At 37.2% G+C, this 19,057-nt stretch overlaps 1 protein-coding gene across 2 annotated transcripts in view; it reads right to left on the minus strand.

Annotated features, from left to right (window-relative positions):
- Window positions 1–17,501, minus strand: part of erf (Ets2 repressor factor) — a 37,584-nt gene extending 20,083 nt beyond the window's left edge. The window contains exon 1 of one of the 2 annotated variants that reach the window (XM_051136769.1): window positions 16,927–17,501. In XM_051136769.1, coding sequence (XP_050992726.1) covers window positions 16,927–16,948 — 22 coding nt within the window. In that variant the 5' untranslated portion in view covers window positions 16,949–17,501. The remainder of the gene's footprint in view (window positions 1–16,926) is intronic. The other variant, XM_051136768.1, reaches the window with a different exon arrangement.
- Between the last annotated feature and the right edge of the window lie 1,556 nt (window positions 17,502–19,057).

The raw sequence follows: 19,057 nt of genomic DNA on the forward strand, positions 1-19,057 counted from the left end.
TTTTTTTTTTACACCATTTACACCAAGGACGATAACTGTAATAATAACACTTTTTTTGTTTAATAAATGCTCTAAATATAGATAAAACTTAAGATAAACTGCCACTGATATTAAGAACATTGGCCAAAAAAATTAAATAAAATAAAAATAATAATAATAAAATAGAATGAAATAAAATAAAATAAAATAAATAAACATTTTTTAGTTGCATTAATGGCCATTCACACCAAGGACGAGAACTATAACAACTAATTTTTTTTTGTTTAATAAACGCTCTAAAGATAGATAAAACTTATGATTTACTCCCACTGATATTAAAAATATTGGCCAATAAATAAATAAATAAATAAAATATTAAATAAAACAAAATAAAAAAAATAAAATAAAATAAAAAGTTTTTTTAGTTGCATTAATGGCCATTCACACCAAGGACGATAACTATAACAATAACTAATATATTTAATAAACACTCTAAAGATAGATAAAACTTAAGATATACTGCCACTGATGTTAACAATATTGGCCAAAAAAAAAAATTTAAATTAAATTACAAAATAATTAAATGGCAATTGGCAATTCACACCAACATCAAATTTTTGGTTTAGTAAGTGCTCTAAAGATAAATAAAACTTAAGATTTACTGCCACTGATATTAAGAATATTGGCCCAATAAATAAATAAATAAATAAATAAAAATAAAATAAAATAAAATAAAATAAAAAATAAAAAAAAGTTTTTTAGTTGCATTAATGGCCATTCACACCAAGAACTATAACTATAGCAACAACAAATTGTTTGTTTAATAAACGCTCTAACGATAAACAAAACTTAACATTTACTGCCACTGATATTAAGAATATTGGCCAAGAAATAAAATAAAATAAAATAAAATAGTTTTTTTAGTTGCATTAATGGCAATTCACACCAAGGACACCAAGAATCCATCAAACTTGAAAGAGCTTAAGCATCAAAAGCAGAAAGACTATGATCCACTGTAGGATATGTAGGAATGCTAATACAGCAATCGTTATATTTAATATTCATAGTTATCGCTCTTAGTGCGAATGGATGTTTACACAGGAAAACTGTACAATCACACTGAGCAGAATAAGGTGAACAGTGAACAGACAGACAGCCAGGAAAAGAGGAGGATCAGGATAGAGCGAGTCAACCAGAAAGAGAGAACAAACACTCAGGTTGAGAGGAGAGGATCAAAGCGTCGGCCAGTCATCTGTGGATGCGCAGCGCTAGCCTGCAGCCCTCACATGACGGCCGCCATGCACTCTTACATAATGCGCCATGTGTGCATTTGTCTGCCCAGAACACAGTCATGCCTGCTTTTGCCAGCCCTGACTGGAAAGGTTCAGGGTTGTTGCCCCTAACAGGCAGCAGACAGGCACGTGAATCCCTCCGCTTCATCTCTATAACACACGAAGCAAATAACAAGCTTGCATTCGGGATGCATTCGAGCCACCGGCACGGTGCTAACTGGAGAAGGTGTGCTGATACTCTTCTGGTTAATCTCTAGTTACCTACTGAAGGGTCAGGCCAGCGGTGTGAGTTTCTTGAGGACGCTGACGAGAAACTGTCTGAATGATACATACATGCGGCCATGCAATCAAATTTGCTTACACAACTGACTCAGATAATCGCTACGAACAGTTTACATGCTTCTAAATTAATTTTAATGATTTTCCATCATGCCACCAACCGCAGCGCAAAGGTTTACAGTTGCACTTGGTTGCAAAATGAATGCTAGTTTAATACGTAATGAAGTAGGATTACTTATGCATCAACATTAAACTCCAACTGTTACTGTAAACACATTCTGATAGCAACAATCACGAAATATGATGTCAGTATCACTTTAATATCAATGCACAGACCAAGGTCGAGTAAATAATAAGCGTTCTTAGCAGCGTTTAAAACTTAACAGTGCCTCTGCAAGGTAAACACTGCGACAGAGGTTTAATTTAGGATGTGTTTGTCGACACATGGCGCGACTAGCTCATTTGACTGAACGGTAGTACTTGCCTGTGTGTCGCGAGTGTGGCATTATCACTTTAACTGTAAATAAGTCAAGGTTGATTGATCACAGCAGGCTATTTCCGTCAGGGCCATCGCTGAAGTTTACAGACGCACTGCAACGTGCAAAACAAATTGAAAAGCAGTGACAGAACTGGCTTCAGCAACAGGTTTGCATAGATAGCGGCATCTCTAGAATAAAGAAGAGCTAATTCTTTGTTGACAAGAATGAAACGCGACAGACATAATAAACAAGCGATAAAAGATTTGCAAAGAATGCACACCAATAAATAGCCAATATGAAAATAAAATAGCGTTTTAACTAAATAAATAAAAATTAAAACATTAAAAATTAACTAAAATCAGTTTAGTACTTTATTTAAAATTTATCAAAATTTAAATGCTAAAACAGAAATTAGGCATCACAACATTTTAATGTACAGTATAAATTAAATTTAAAAGATTTTAACTTTAATTGAGGGAAAAATATTCAGTACTGACCAATTCAAATAAATATATTTTTAAAAAGTCAAAGTTTTTGAACTGTAAGATTTTTAATTTTTTCATTTATTTGATCCCAACTACAGAAAAAGCTGTAATATTGTGAAATATTTTTACTATTTCAAATAACTGCTTTTTTTAAATACATTTTAAAACACAATTTATTCCTGTGCTCAAAGCTAAATTTTCAGCATCGTTACTTCTGAGTCACATGATCCTTCAGAAATCATTCTAATGTCAATTTGCTCTTCAAGAAACATTTTTTTTATTATTATCAATATTTAAAACAGTTGAGTACATTACTCTTTTTTACAGGGTGCTGGGACATTATAGAAATTAATACTTTTATTTAGCAAGGATGCTTTAAATAAGGGGGTTTTCAAACTGGGCATCACAAGGAAGTACCAGGGGTCCTTGGAAATGTTTGGAGAAAAAGCATTAAAAAAAATGTAAAAATAAATGCAAAAATTATATAATTATTAAAAGAATGAATACAAATATTGAATAAGAATGAAAAAAATAAGTTCCAAAACTGAGTAAAATAAATACAAATGAAAACAAAGAAATAAATACAAAATTATAGCAAAATCAATTATAAAATTTAGATTAAAAAGATAAATTAAAAAGTGATGATAAAGGCATTTATAATGTTACAAAAGATTTCTATTATAGATAAATGCTGTTCTCCTGAACTTTCTATTTGTCAAAGAAACCTGAGAAAATTCTAATCAGCTGTTTAACATAATATTATTATAATAATAATAATAATAATAATAATAATAATAATAATAATAAATGTTTCTTCAGCAGCAAATCAGAATATTAGAATGATTTCTCAAAGATCATGTGACTGGAGTAATGATGCTAAAAATGTATCTTTGAAATCACAGGAATAGTAATAGTTTCACAGGAAAAGTAAAAATATCTAAAAAAAAAAAAATTTAATCAAATAAATGCAGGCTTGGTGAGCAGAAGAGAATTCTTAAAAAAAAAAAAAAAATATATTTATTTATATATATATATATATATATATATATATATATATATATATATATATATATATATATCTTACGGTTCAAAAACTTTTGACACCTAAGCCAGCGTAGACTCCACTAGTAACAGTATAAAAAAAAAAATAATGCAACAGGCAACCTGTGCCAGCAGTCTACGTTATAGTCAAAATACAGATAATCTGTCTCCTTGATCTAAAGTGTGTGATATTGCGCACTTGGACAGGTGTTTTGGGAACACTTTAACCTAAATACGAGCCAACGGAGGGCAAAAGGGATCAAGTGTTTGATTACATTTGCACGCGTGTTATCCTCGGCACTACGCGAGACTCTAGGTCATTTTGCCACCCATGTCACACGGTGAGGGTATTTCCCACCCAAGCAGAGACTGAAGAGCGCCTTGTGTCCCGAACGCCGTCGCCAAGGAGGAGCCATTAGCTATGTCTAATACTTTCACAGCTGTGGCTCCGTAAGCTAAACATCTAGTAGCTGTTATTTTCATGTCTACAATCTTCATGTCAACACCAGCGAGACCAAAAACTCCAGTTACCGGCACACGGCGGTGGAGACAGCGCTCCAGATGTCCGGGACGCCGCAGCGCGACGGCCAACTCTGCCCAGACAGAAACCAGACGCGTCACAGGGGAGTTCCTCGTAGGGATATGATTAAATCAACCATAAATGGTCAGGCAGGGCGAGTTTCTGGGCCAATTTTCCTGCTATGTGAGGACTGCCGAGCATGAGGAGCAGCCTGCGACGGCCGCCTGCCAAACAATCCTTACCAACAGGCCTGTGCAGGTCTCCTGAACTGCGCGTGCACTCGCTAACCGGGCCTAAGAGTAGCACCAAAAATGCTTCTGAAACATTAGCTGTGCCTCATAAGACACACAAAAACTTGGCTGTTTGGGTCAAAGATTATACACGTTTTTGCATGCGTTGTGTTCCAAAACTTGGCTGATATTTACATTTTTTAAGCTGGCATGAAACATGAACTGCATTATCGCTTTCATAGAAAAGGGATTTAGCAGTACAAAAGTTCAGTGTCAGTGAAGAACTAATTGTGGATTTGCTATAGAAAGCAGAAGTTTAAATACGTATTTAAACTTCTGCTTTTTAAACGTATTTAATACGTTTAAAAAGCGTATAAAAATGCACAACTTATTGCTTGTTTGACACGGTGTACGTTACAATCTTTTGCTTACAGTGCTAAAAAAAATTAAAATCAAATTCATTGAATGAATAAAACGATGTAACTGAAAAATAATAATGGAATTGAAATTAAAAAAAAAAAAACTCAACCCAAACCAACACCAATGCTTAAAGAATGAAAAGCTAAAAAGAACTAAAAACTCTAAAACTACATTGTTTCATTTCATACAATCAAGTTAGTTACATTACAGCAGTAAAAAGCTAGTACGTGTGGAACATTGGTCTATTAATCAATGCCAGCCACAATCTTTTAAATCCTACATACAAGTCGGCCTCTAATTACATGCTTGTGCTTGATGCAGTCTCTTTAAAAGTCCAGAATAGATATTGGCCACTCAATAGGAAACGTAAATTATACCTGCATTATTCTTGAAAGAAAACATAGTTTAGTTCCCTCAATGTAAGATCTGAAAAACATGATTTACCAGTGCAAAAAAAAAAAATAATATGAAGCTAAAGAAGCAGAAAGCAGCAACCCGTTTAGTTGACTGGTAATGTGGAATTGCTACGATTCAATCTTAAAAGTCTCCCAGCCATCATGTTCTCTTCATCAGAGTGTTAAATCACACACTCCGGTGGCCTTCGCTCGGGCAGCCGAGCAAAAGTCATTAGAAGCGCCGAGGTTGCAAGGGTGATAGTGGCATTACGTTTTATCAGCGAGACGTGGATTTCTAATATCTTATCACAGTAAAGCTTTCATCCTGGCTTTATCTCCTGCTGGGAGCCACTTCTACATGAACTTTTAACCGATTTCTTTTCCTTCCCCCACTTCTGTTCGCACTTAGTCATGGGCAGAGAAGAGCAATCAAAGGAAAACCAGCGCAGATCTGCTTGATTTTTCCGGTTCCAGATTCTAGATAAGAAAAAAAAAAAAAAAAAAAAAAAAAAAACTGATAAGACGTCTATGCCTCAAAGTTCAACCTGGATGTTTTTAATGCTGCCTATACATAGGTGCATGTTTGTCAAACTTTAAAAAAAAAAAAAAAAAAAAAAAAAAAAAAAAAGAACTTTTCTCCAAGTTTACCAAAATTACAGTTGAAGTCAAAAGTTTACATACAGCTTGCAGAACCTGCACAATCTTAATTATTTATTTAGTATCGACCTGAATAAGATATTTCACATAAAAGATGTTTGCAAAATAATAGTTGAATTTATAAAAATCACCCCGTTTAAATGTTTATATACACTTCTTAATACTGTGTTATTACCTGAATGATCCACAGTTGTTTTTTTATTTAGTGATAGTTGTTCTTGTGTCCCTTGTTTGTCCTAAACAGTTAAACTGCCCGCTGTTCTCTTCAGGTCCCACAATTTCTTTGGTTTTTCAAAATTTTTGTGTATTTGAACCCTTTCCAACAATTACTGTATGATTTGAGATCCATCTTTTAACACTGAGGGACTCATATGCAACTATTACAGAAGGTTCAAACACTCACTGATGCTCCAGAAGGAAAAACGATGCAATGAAAAATGGGGGGTGAAAACTTTTTGAATTTGAAGATCAGCATAAGACAAACTTATTTTGTCTTCTGGGGAACATGCAAGTATCTCCTGTAGCTTCTGAAAGGCAGTACTAAATTAAACACAACAACAACATGATATGAAGACAAAATAAGAAAAAATGTACACATCCTCATTTCATTGAAAAGTTTTTACCCTTGGCTCTTAATGCATCGGTTTTCCTTCTGGAGCATCAGTGAGTGTTTGAACCTCCTGTCCCTCAGTTGTCTTCAGTGTGAAAAGATGAATCTCAAAATCATATAGTCATTATTGGAAAAGGGTTCAAATACACAAAAAAGCTGAGAAACCAAAGAATTTGTGGGACCTGAATGATTTTTCGGAAGAACAACTGTTCAGGACAAACAAGGAACTCATGAACAACTATTACTAAACCAAAACAAAACAGCTGTTGATCATTCAGGTAACAACACAGTTTTAAGAATCAAGCGTATGTAAACTTTTGAACGGGGTCTAATTATTATGTTCTCTTGTGGACTATATGTAAACATCTTTGAAATATCTTATTTAGGTCAGGACTAATTAAAAAAATAACATGCATTTTGTATGAACATTTTGCAGGTTCAACTGTATGTTGTTAACTACCTCACCCAAACCTAAAAAAAAGGAGGAGGACATTTTGAAGTTTGGTTGACTTGCATTGTATGGACAAAAATTAAAAACAAACTGGGACAGGGGTTCACAGAAGAAAAAGTATGTTTAGAACAAAATGAAGGTAGTCATGATGCCAGCATTTGCATTTCTGGCCTACTGTCCCCTCAAATCTGAGATACTCCAAACCAGCAGCATTGTGCATGGTAATGCCGATGACAAAAACTAAAGCGAACCTCACCCTCCTGGTCTTCGAGGGCAGGTGGAAGTCAGCCAGATTGAATCTGGCTACGATCATCAAGCTCAGCGTTTTCTCCTTGATGCTCCACGCTCATTCAGAGCAGCTAATTTTAACTGCCATCACCCAGCCTATGCCAGATTATACAGGGTTGGGCAGGACCGACCAGGAGAACTCTTCTCCAGAGTTGCCGAAAACAGCAACACAAACTTAAACTGACTTAGCTGAGCAATAAACATGGTGTGCGTCTGTCTCGCCCGTCCCTGCGCTCCCTATTATTGGTCTGTTGAGAAGACAGCTTGCTAAATTCTCTACGATGTTCCCTCCCAGTTGTGGGCTCTGATTCTGATTCTTCCTCGTCCAGCTGTCGGAGATCATTGTTCTATTACTGGCATTTCCACGTGGCTGCAACTGGCGATAGACGCCATACCTACCCCTTGCAGCAATGCAAAGCTGTGCAAGTTTGTGTCTTGCTGAAAAATGAGGCGTATTCGCTGGTGAACCCTGCAATTTCCATGATGTTGAAAACAGGATTTAAGACAATTCTCCAGCAACAACGTTTAAAAGATAGCATTTAACACAAAGCTCTGCAACTTGTTGCAGCACGCTTGAAGACGTTCTCGGCTGATGTCCCTATTGTGAGATCTACCTGTCGATTGGGGGATGGGGCCGGGTACTCAACTGATATGCAAAATCAGTCAAGTTAGCTAAGGTTGACTCAAAGGTATACCAAAAATTACTTGCCATAACAGCATCATTCAAACCTCGAGCGCTCTATTTGAAGTAACAGGCGGAGCCAGCATTGAAATAAACCTAGGCTTGCGTTTTGCCAATGATGCAACGTCTGATAACGTGAAACGGCAACGTGATTGTCTGATTTCAAGCCTTGGCACCCCGCTGGGAGCTGTGATTGGTCTACATCAACTGCAAGAAAGCAGCATTAAACCCAAAGGCTAGCCAGGAGACAGTCATCTGGGCCCCAGGTGATTCTCTAGATTGTATGTGTGTGACCTGGCTGAGAAGTGTGTGTGCGTGTGTGTGTTGTGGAATGTCTAAAGAAAAGCGAACGAGTTTTGAGAGTGTGGCAGACAGGAGACTAGGTGTCTGAATATCTCCATGGGGACCCTGGAGGCAACGTTTGGTGTGTTCAACCACCCCCATTAACGACCAACCACAGCAGGCAACGACTACGACTTGCATCTCACCTTTAAAGCCAACAAGAAAAAGCATTTGCAACCAATTTTACTTTAAAACACTCAAAAAGGAGTTCAAAACTGCTTAAAAAAAAGCCAGGAGAGCAATGAAACCATTTTGAGGTCTTAAAATGCACTTTTAAGAGTTGATGTGATGCAACACTTAAAAACAGTTTCAATTACTTGAAAGAAGATGCATTTAAAGACGGTTACATTTTCATGTGACCAATGAGTTTATGGTGCAATTTGGTGCTTAAATTAGCATGCATTTTGCAAAGCTAAATATGTCAAACTTAAAATAGCCATCCCTAATTGCTTAAGTTAATACATTTTGACAAAAAAAACAGAAGTGTTTTGATCAGGAGTGCGTAAATAGAAAATAAATTAGAGTCCGTTTTGATTTCATTTTGACTTTTATTCCACTTTCCACCTCCATATCAGTGTGTAGTATTACGTAGTTTCCTAGATGCTGTTTTGTAAAGTACCACAATGACTATAGAGCACTGCGCATTTAGCACAGATACCACCCATCTGGAAAGAGGGTTGAAATTAACGACCAACCACAGCAGGCAACGACTATGACTTGCATCTGACCTTTAAAGTCAACAAGACATTTGCAACCAATTTTTCTTTAAAAATATTGAATAATATTATTTAATTTAATTATTAAATATTGAATAAGGAGTTCAAAATTGCTTAAAAAGTAAGGCAGAGAGCAATGAGACCATTTTGAGGTCTTAAAATGCAGAGTTTTAAAACTATTTTTAACACGACGCACATCTTAAAAATACAACACTTAAAAACAGTAGCACTGACCAAAGGCGTGTTCTTCTGCATTTGCAACTAATTTCACTTGAAAAGTATTGAAAAAGGAGGTTAAAAACTGCTTAAAAATTAGGGGGCCACCAATAAAGCCATTTTGAGGTCTTAAAATGCAGAGTTTTAAAACAAATTTTAACGTGATGCATCATCTTAAAAATGCAACAATTAAAAACAGTCGCAATGACCAAAGACGTCTGTTCTTCAGCATTTTCAAGCAATTTTACATAAAAATACTGAAAAAGGAGGTTAAAACTGCTTAAAAAGTAAGGCGGAGAGCAATGAAGCCATTTTGAGGTCTTAAAATGCAGTTTAACACAATGCACCATCTTAAAAATGCAACACTTAAAACCACTTCCAATGACAAAAGACATCTGTTCTTGAAAGAAGATGCATTTAAAGAGAATTACATTTTCACGCAATGGTTTTATGGTGCAATTTGTTCCTTAAATTAGCATGCATTTTGCAAAGCTAAATATGCCAAACCTAAAATAGCCATCCCTAATAGCTTAAATTAAAACATTTTAATAAAAAAGCGTACTGATCAGGAGTGCGTATATAGAAATAAACGGGAGTCCATTTTGATTTCATTTTGACTTTAATTCCACTTTCCACCTCTATAAAAAAAAAAGTGCACTTTAAAGAGTTTTAAATCTATTTTTAACGCACGTCTTAAAAATCCAACACTTGAAAACGGTTGCAATTACCAAAGAGGTCTGTTCTTGAAAGATTTGCATTTAAAAGATGGCTAAATTTAGCATGCGATGGTTTTATGGTCCAATTTGATGCATTAAACATGTCAAACATAAAACAGCCATCTTTAATAGCTTAAGTTGAAACATTTTAATGAAAAACAAAGTATACTGATCAGAAGTGCGTATTTAGAAAGTAAACGGGAGTCAATTTTGATTTCATTTTGACTTTAATTCCACTTTCCACCTCCATATCAGAGTGTAGTATTACGTAGTTTCCTAGACGCTGTTTTGTTAAGTACCACAATGACTATAGAGCGCTGCGCTTTCAGCGCAGATACCACCCATCTGGAAAGAGCTTTGAAATTAAAAAAAAAAAAAATTAAGAACAAGCAAGAGCGTAATATCACAAAAGAGATCAAGAGCATGATGGAGTGGAAAAAGAGGTGGCGGTGTGGGGCCGAGAACGAGAAGTCAATAGATTGCCTCTTTTCAAGTTCTGTGTTGTGGTTTAGTCTCTAGACTCGGTCTTCACTTTCATTTTCCTCCAAAGACGAACGCGCAGACACACACACAGTTGCTGATGGCACACGCCGTGGCTCCAGCTGTGGGATTAGAACGCCGTCTCCACGGTCGCTCCCTGTTTTCTCTCCCACCCCGGGCCAAGACTGCAGCACCGAAAACCCTCGCCAATCCTTTCCCTCGCTGCTAATGGGCCTTTCATTTACAAGCTTTCCATTAGCGCACAGACATCAGGCCTCCGCAAACTATGCACGGCCACATGTCAGTCACAGCCGCTAGCTCGCGATGAAGTTAGAATTAGGCTAAATGTCCCATTGAGGCCGGCACGACTTTATAGGTCGTTCTACTCGAAAACCACACTCTTTAAAGGTCTGGAAATCACCTAAGCACCACGAGACATCAGAATCCCACTGAAAATGTTCGCTTCACGAATAATTTTGTGTGCAAATACTCTAATTTCCACTGTTCTGCAAAAGTGGCTGAAAGTTCCACCGCCACGTTCGGTGGCCTACACGGAATCAGAAACCCACTGACAGGCTCTAAAAGTACTCTCTCTCCTCCACGCAGACCTCCGTGACTCAGATTGGGAGCCCAGTTTGAACCTGCATGACCCCTGTGTAGTATCAATCATGATCACTGACTCTCTTCCTCCCTGTCTCGCTATTCCCAGCCGTGCTGCACCAGCACTGGATCCTGCCTGCAAAAATAAATTGGTTGCATAAAAATAAAAGTGGGAGCGAGTCAAAGTGGCGTCACCACAAAGATGGCAGCTCAAGAGACGGAGAGAGCGCACAACTGTGAGAATTAGGAACGTGTGTGTGTGTGTGTGCCGCCTCCTTGAGCGTAGGCTGGTGTGTGTGTGTGTGTGTGTGTAATGCAACACAGACAGCAGCCATTAAAGTGGAATGTGGGGGGTCTGGGCCCCACTAATAAACTATGTGCTCCACACACATACGCACACAAAACACACACTTCAACCGTGACTTCTTGTCTTCATTACAACCATATTACGGGAATGGGGTGCGCCATTGTCCCAAAATCACCCTGATTTATATTTGTCACAAAATAATAGTTTAAATGAAGGAATGTTAGAAAAGCTACTTTAAACCTGACAAAAATACAAGCTGCATATTTAAAAGCTGCTCAACTACAAGCTATGAAGAAAAATATACATAGACAATACATACATAATCAATAAGTCTTATGAAAACAGTAAGGTTTTAAATTAAACATTTTAATTACTCCTGTCAGACGATTAATCATGATTAATCGCATTCCAAATAAACGTTTTTGTTTACATACTATGTGTGCAAACTATGTATATAAATACACACACATACTGTATATTTTGAAAATATTTGTGTACATTTATATTCATATAATTGATATTATAAATATTTCAATATGTACATGTTTTTAAAATATATACATGCATGTATGCATTTATATATACATACATATACACAGTATACATATTATGTAAACAAACTTTTATTTTGGAAGTGATTAATTGCTATTAATCATGACAACACTAGTTTTAATAGATAAATGTGCACTAAAAACTGATAAATCTTGAAAAGAAACAACTGAACTGAGCACAGCAGAAGAAAAAGTGAACCATTTTTAACACAAAACTTCTAAGAGATTTACAATGCAAAATGTCTAACAGCTAAAGCTGTTTTTTTTTTTAAAGTAAGAAAAAAGTGAATTGATATCCTAGATATTTTTTAATATATAAACAATTTTTCTTAAATATATACATGCATGTGTGTGTGTTTTTATGTACATCATAAATATACACAGTACACACTCATATTATATAAACAAATACTTTTACTTTGGATGCGATTAATTGCGATTAATCGTGATTAATTGTTTAACAACGTTAATTTTAAAAGATACATGTGCACTAAAAACTAATAAATCATGAAAGACAAACAGAAAGAACTGAACTGAGCACAGCAGTAGAAAAAGTGGAACTATTTTTAACACAAAACTTCTGAGTTTTACAATGCAAAAGGTCAGCTAAAGCTGATCTTTTTTTTTTTAAGTGAACATAATTGATATTCTAAATATTTTTAATATATAAACAATTTTTCTTATATATACATGCATGTGTGTGTATTTATATATACATAATAAATATACACAGTACACACATATTATAAACAAATACTTTTATTTTGGATGCGATTAATTGCGATTAATCGTTTAACAATGCTAATTTTAAAAGATATATGTGCACTAAAAACTAATAAATCTTGAAAGACAAACAGAAACTGAACTGGGCACAGCAGAAGAAAAAGTGGAACTATTTTTAACAAAAAGCTTACAATGCAAACTGTCTAACAGCTAACGCTGATGTTTTTTTTTGTTTTTTTTAAATTAAGAAAAAAGTTAAAACAATATGAATAATTGATATTATAAATATGTTTTATTTATAAACGTGTATACATGCGTGTGTATTTATACATACATAATAAATATTCACAGTATACACATTATATAAACAAATACTTTTATTTTGGATGCGATTAACCTTTAACAACACTAATTTTAATAGATAAATGTGCACTAAAACCTAATCAATTAATAAACTGATAAACTATTTTTAACAAAAAACTGGGAGAGTTTTACAATGCAAACTGTCTAACAGCTAAAGCTGATGTTTTAAAAAAAAAAATTAAGAAAAAACTGTTTAAAACAAATTGACTAGTCAATTGTTGGATGACCAGTCATCCATCCTGAGTCATGCATACCAAAAGAACAGTAATTTTTATAACTATCTTTGAAAACAGCATTTAAAGCCACAAATATTTTGCACATAAAGAGATTTGCACAGGCACGCATAATTTTTTAACTAGTTCACTGAACAATCATATGAGAGTTTAAACAAGTGTGTTTGATTATTTGCCATAACTTGTTTGCCTGCAGTGTGCAAAATAACGTGACATAAAAACCTGATTTGTGGCGTTTGTGACGCCAACAAATATCCCCAACCTAGTAACCCAGGAATTTATTTTTCTGCCCTTTTCAGATAGTTCTGAACTGAAAATAAACTCTTGGATACTCGCTAACACTTCACAACTTTCCTCACCATGAGCCTGGGCACAGACTCCAAAGGGGAATGCTCTTGAAAATGTCAGGGAAAGTATACACATCGCAAACTCACAAATTGTTACACGAGCGTGACCACACACACACCGAGAGGACGGCCAAAGCCACACAGCTCACACAGACAAACACACACGGGGGGAAAAACTGTCAGCCGCAGTCTCGACAAAACCTCAGAGTTCCCACCAAACCGTGGTCTCCACTAGACACAACACTCCACAAGTCGGTTGCGCTCAAACCTCGGTTAGCAACCTGCTTGGCATAAAGATCCAGCATGCACGGTGTAAGACACACGGGCACCTGAGTCCTGAAACGCAGATTAAAGAAAGGTGTGCCGTTAGATGACAAAGCGCCACCTGAACCTTACATCACCTGTGTACTTTAAAGAAAACAAAGACAGAGAAGTCGCATAAGATGAGCACACCGTTACAAATCGCACTGCTCATCATAAGATCAAGTGTGAATCGAACAGAAAGGTATTGATCTGAGACTACAGACAGGAAAGCAAATGAGACTGACTCAAACAAGATAAAAAGAAGATATTTCAAGGCCTTTTGAACTATGATGAGGCATATTATTCAGGTCACAGTGATTAAATCCATCTTTAGATGGCAGAAAATGCTTTGCACAAACCCAGCGGATGTCCTGTGACAACAGGTGCTCATCACAAGCTTTCCTGCTATATATTACTGGCTATATTTTAAGCAGAAAATTTAGGACAGAGGCTTCTATTTGAGCTAACTTTAGCTCTGGAAGAAGTCATCCTTGAGTAAATCGTAAGTCTATTTAATGGCAAGAAAGTCTACAGATGTGACGAGGAAGCTTCAAAGTATCTGGTAGTTGATTATGTCACTACAGGTCTCTCTGTGTGGCTGCCGGGTTAGATGTTTGTCTATACGGTGTTTCCAGGAAAAAACACAGGCCAGGAAACACAGCCAATTTACCGAGCCACATAAAACACCAACCAATCGCGTGCACACTTCCTGAGCGACTCTAGACAGGTTGAGCCATACAAGAAAGCAGGCTTGATTACATGTGTTAACTCAAAAAGCAAAACTAGGAATCCAAACATTTAAAACAAAGAAAGCTGCATTGTTATAGAGAAGCTGCATTTATAAACTGAATTTAGCACAGCATTAACACACCGACTACTGCTTACAAAGAGGGAAAAGAGCAAAAAAAAAAAATCAGAAACATCCAAATAGTAAAAAGAAACACCCATGGCACGTTCCTGCCAATGGAACAGTGAATCATACCTTGCAGCGAAGGAGAAATTAAACACCAACACCTACGCTCAGCCCACCCTGACCCGGACCCTCCTTTGAAAAATAATGGCACCCACCACCACCCTCCCAAAACGCTGGCTAATTGCCCATGTGGGTCCCTTAAAACTTCATACGCTGGAAGAGACAACAGAGAGCCCGCTTCCAGATGTGAGACCCACATGTGGCAAACTGTTGATATAACGAATAACGCAACTGGAAAAAGGCACCAAAAATAGGCCACTTATTGGCCTGCGACGCAGACAGACAGATATCGTGCTTAGCTGGGCAAGAGTTGACGGCCAAACAAAAGTGCCAAAGTGCAAACGACTGATGCAACGGTGTATCTTTTTGCATAAACCCTAGTGAGAAGCACATTGGAGCTTCAGCAGGTTTAATACAAAATAAAGGTGTTTTTTCTGTGATTCTGACTGTGATCAAAGCAGCACGCCAGTGACTTCATCTCAACACGATACTATTAACCGGCAGGTAAAATAGCTGGTTTAGGTGACTCTTTAATCCCTTGGGTGGCAAAGTAGCTATTCAAAAGAAAGGGGCCGATCTCATCGCTCCAACACAAAGCCAAGGTGACCTGGGCGGGGAACACCTCGCCTGAAAGGAACAATTTGATATGGCACAAAGACTAACCATACAGCTCATTTCCACTTGTTTATTTTCCCGTCCAATCTAAAAAAATAAAGCACTGCGTGATGGATGAAATCAACTTAAGCATACCAACATGTTGGGGATTTTTACCCACAGTGCACTTCACATGCAAGAGATTGGGATTGGGTACTGTGTGAGTTCTGCTACCTTTGAAATCCCACTGCGTTTAGAGTTGACATGAGCTAGTAAGCGTGCGCAGAACCCTACCTCTGCACGCCTACGCGAAAACGCAGACTTGCGTCCCAGACACGACGCACAACATGGAAAACTTCTACCATACCATAAGAAGGCTTACTTTATACTGCAGACCAAATGAGGGGGAGGACGAATGGAAGAATTAGCTAATGGTTTAATGCATAAGACCACGACTTCAGCGTTGGTGGAGCTCAGACACCCAACAGAGACTGAACTGACATGAACCGGCAGCATTTTTCCATACAACCAGATGAATATTCACCAGGTTGTTATGAATCAAGCGGCTGTAGGTGCAGATTACAATGCGAGACAACACCATCTTTATCTAGTAATAACATGAACCGCACTGAAGGTAAACGTCCATGTCTTTGACATGTTGTTGTTTATATAACGATTGCATTCTGTAGAGCTGAAAGTAAAAATCTTATGTTCCTTCCCATTTAAGGCTCACAGAAAAGTAGCTTGTCAAACAACCAGAACAAGCAAGTAAAAGTGATTGTCAGCTTATCCAAAATGAGCCTCCACATAAAGTAAACACCAAAAAGCAAGACTTGCTTAGCCAACTGGAGCCGAGTGAAACACTCGTGACATTTAACTTTACATTTTTGGGCACAAACAGTAAATACAAACCGAGCAGAAATGTGAAATATCTTGTGTGTAAAATCCTTCAGCACACACAGAGAGGCGCTGTGATGGGATGCCACTTTCTCAGGGCCAAATGGCTGAAAGTTGCTCGCAAATGGTGGATGCCATACTGGATCAACACAAGCGGTTATAAAAAGCCATTATAAACACCTTTACATTTCTCGTAAAGTTTAACACACCTAGAAGCCTAATAAACACGTGAATCGTATCTAAAACAGACGTGACTGTCCAAGTCGGGACGGTTCAAAAGTTATGAAAACTTGTGTGTGCTCTAAAATATATCGATTTTAGTCTCTATAAGCAAACGTTTCAGGTAAACGTACCAGGCAGAATGACAGCTACATACAAATACATGTAAATGTCCTATAATAGAGAGGTGAGCTGTAAATCCGTCACAAAAACACGAAAGACCCAAACTCATTAAAACTAACTTTGCTAGCTAGCTGCCTGGTTGTTACTACTTTAAAGCCTTGGAAACAAGATTGTATCGCACGTTGTGACTTTTAACACTTGTCTGACTAGCCTGTGCGTTAAAAGTCGCTTAAAATGCGAGTATTGTAAACACATAACATAATCCGAGCGGAATTAGCGGGCTGCATATCATCAAACACTTCAAAACTCTCTAAAATGATGTTCGTGGCATCTTGTTTTGTTTTGAGGCGAATCCGAAGTTGAATTATAAACCTAACTGTTGTTGTTGTTGTTGTTGTTGTGTGGGAAAACTTACCCGTATCGCCCGGGGTCTTCATGTTGGAGAGTATAGCCGCTTCGTTAGCAGTCGTGCTAACTGTGAAAGAGAGTGAGTGAGAAAGAGAGAGAGAGATGAAATGAACTTCTTCCTCTCGATGAGCTCAGGATCGCACACAAAACTCCTCTGTAAACTTTTCCTCCTCAAATCCAGCCCCTTCACTCGTCCTCCCCCGGTTTGTTTGCAGTTTTCGCGTTTTGTTTTTCCTCCTCAGCGTGGAGGACGCTCGTTGTTGCTGCCTTGTGGCCGGACAGACTCGCTCTTTCACGGTCAGATATCGGAGCGCGTCGTGCCGATGGAGGAGGACCGTGTCCGCGCTGAACTCCTGATTACTTCACACACGCTGCGAAGTTGCATATTCGAGCCTTCCCGTTGAAACACGAGGCGAAGCCGACAAAATCAAAACAAACGAGAAGGTTGAAATGCCCGTTCCACTTTTCTCCCTCTCTTTCCACGGACTTTTTCTTTTTCCACTCACTCCGTGCAACTCTCTCTCTCTCTCTCTCTCTCTCCCGTCTGCCCCCTCCCTCCTCCTCCTTCTCTATCGGGGTGTCGTGTTTCGTTCTTCCAGCCACACGGGGCCGCCCACGCTAAGCGGGGGAGGGGGGCGGAGAGCAAGCGTAACCACGCCCACTCGCCATTTGTGCCGGGGCTGGCGTCACTGCGGCGTTGCTGCGGAGACCGCCAACGCCGTCCGATCCTGGCTAGCGTAGCGAGGTGCCGATGACATGTTGTCCCACAGAAACAGACCGAAAACCAATAAAATCTGTCGTCAGTGGTGGTCTCACGTTCCTCAAAGTTGACACTGCTAAAAATGAGCTTTGTATTAAGACTTCATGTGAATAATGGCTCACAGAGACTGAAAATCTGTTTTTATTTACTCATCCTCACGTTGTTCCAAACGCAAATGTCTTTCTTCAGTGGAGCTCAAAGGAATATCAGTGCTGAATTGAGTTCAAGGTAGTCCATTCAACTTGCACATACTTTTAGTCATTTTTTGGAGCTTGATAACTTGTTTTGTGGGAATATGCATTGCTGAGGTTATTCCACCAACAAAAGAGACATGGATTTTTTTTTTTTTTTTTTTTTTAACATTTTAAACAACGCTCCTGCTATTATGACCTTTTTATTATGAGCTTGCTTAAAAAGTAAAAGCATTGTTGGCATTCAAGATAAGTTTAACATACATACGCTACCAGTCAAAAGATTTGTAATGTTTTTTAAAAAAGTCTCTTCTGCTCACCAAGCCTGCATTTATTTGATCCAAAGTACAGTAAAAACTGTAAAATTTTGAAATATTTGTACTGTTTAAAATAGCTGTTTTCTATTTGAATATATTTTAAAATATAATTTATTCCTGTGATTTCAAAGCTGAATTTTTAGCATCCTTACTCCAGTCATATGATTTGTCAGAAATCATTGTAATATTCTGATTTGCTGCTCAAAAATATTTACTTATTATTATTGTTGAAAACAGCTGAGTAGAATTTTGTCAGGTTTTTTTTTTTTTGTGGATGAACAGAAAGTTCAGAAATGCCTTTATCATCACTTTTGATCAATTTAGAGCATCCTTGCTAAATAAAAGCGTTATTTTCTAAAATTTCTTTTTAGAAAAAACTTTTTATTTCAGATAAATGCTGATCTATGGATCTTTCTATTTATCAAAGAATCCTGACAAAAAATGTAAAACTGTTTTAAATACTGATATTAATAATAATAAAAGTGTTTCTTGAACAGCAAATGAGCATTTTAGTATGATTTCTGAAGAATCATGTTTTCATAAAGACACTAAAGAGTAATGATGCTGAAAATGTAGCACTGATCGCAGGAATAAATTACATTTTCAAATATGTTCAAATAGAAAGCTTTTGCTGTAATTTGGATCAAATAAATGCAGGCTTGGTGAGCAGAAGAGAATTCTTTTAAAAACATTAAAAATCTTGGAAGTGTAAATATAGCTTAGGACTATAAATATAGAGCGAACAATAACCTTTTGCAGAAAAGGCCACGGATTCAACAGATGCTGAAATTATAGCTTATTGTGCGGCGGAGCGAAGTGTCACAGTGTCGTAGCATATGGATCGAACGCGACAGAATGTTCTTCAAGGTT

This window comes from Labeo rohita, chromosome 19 (genome assembly GCF_022985175.1).
Source record: "Labeo rohita strain BAU-BD-2019 chromosome 19, IGBB_LRoh.1.0, whole genome shotgun sequence".
Taxonomy (NCBI): domain Eukaryota; kingdom Metazoa; phylum Chordata; class Actinopteri; order Cypriniformes; family Cyprinidae; genus Labeo; species Labeo rohita.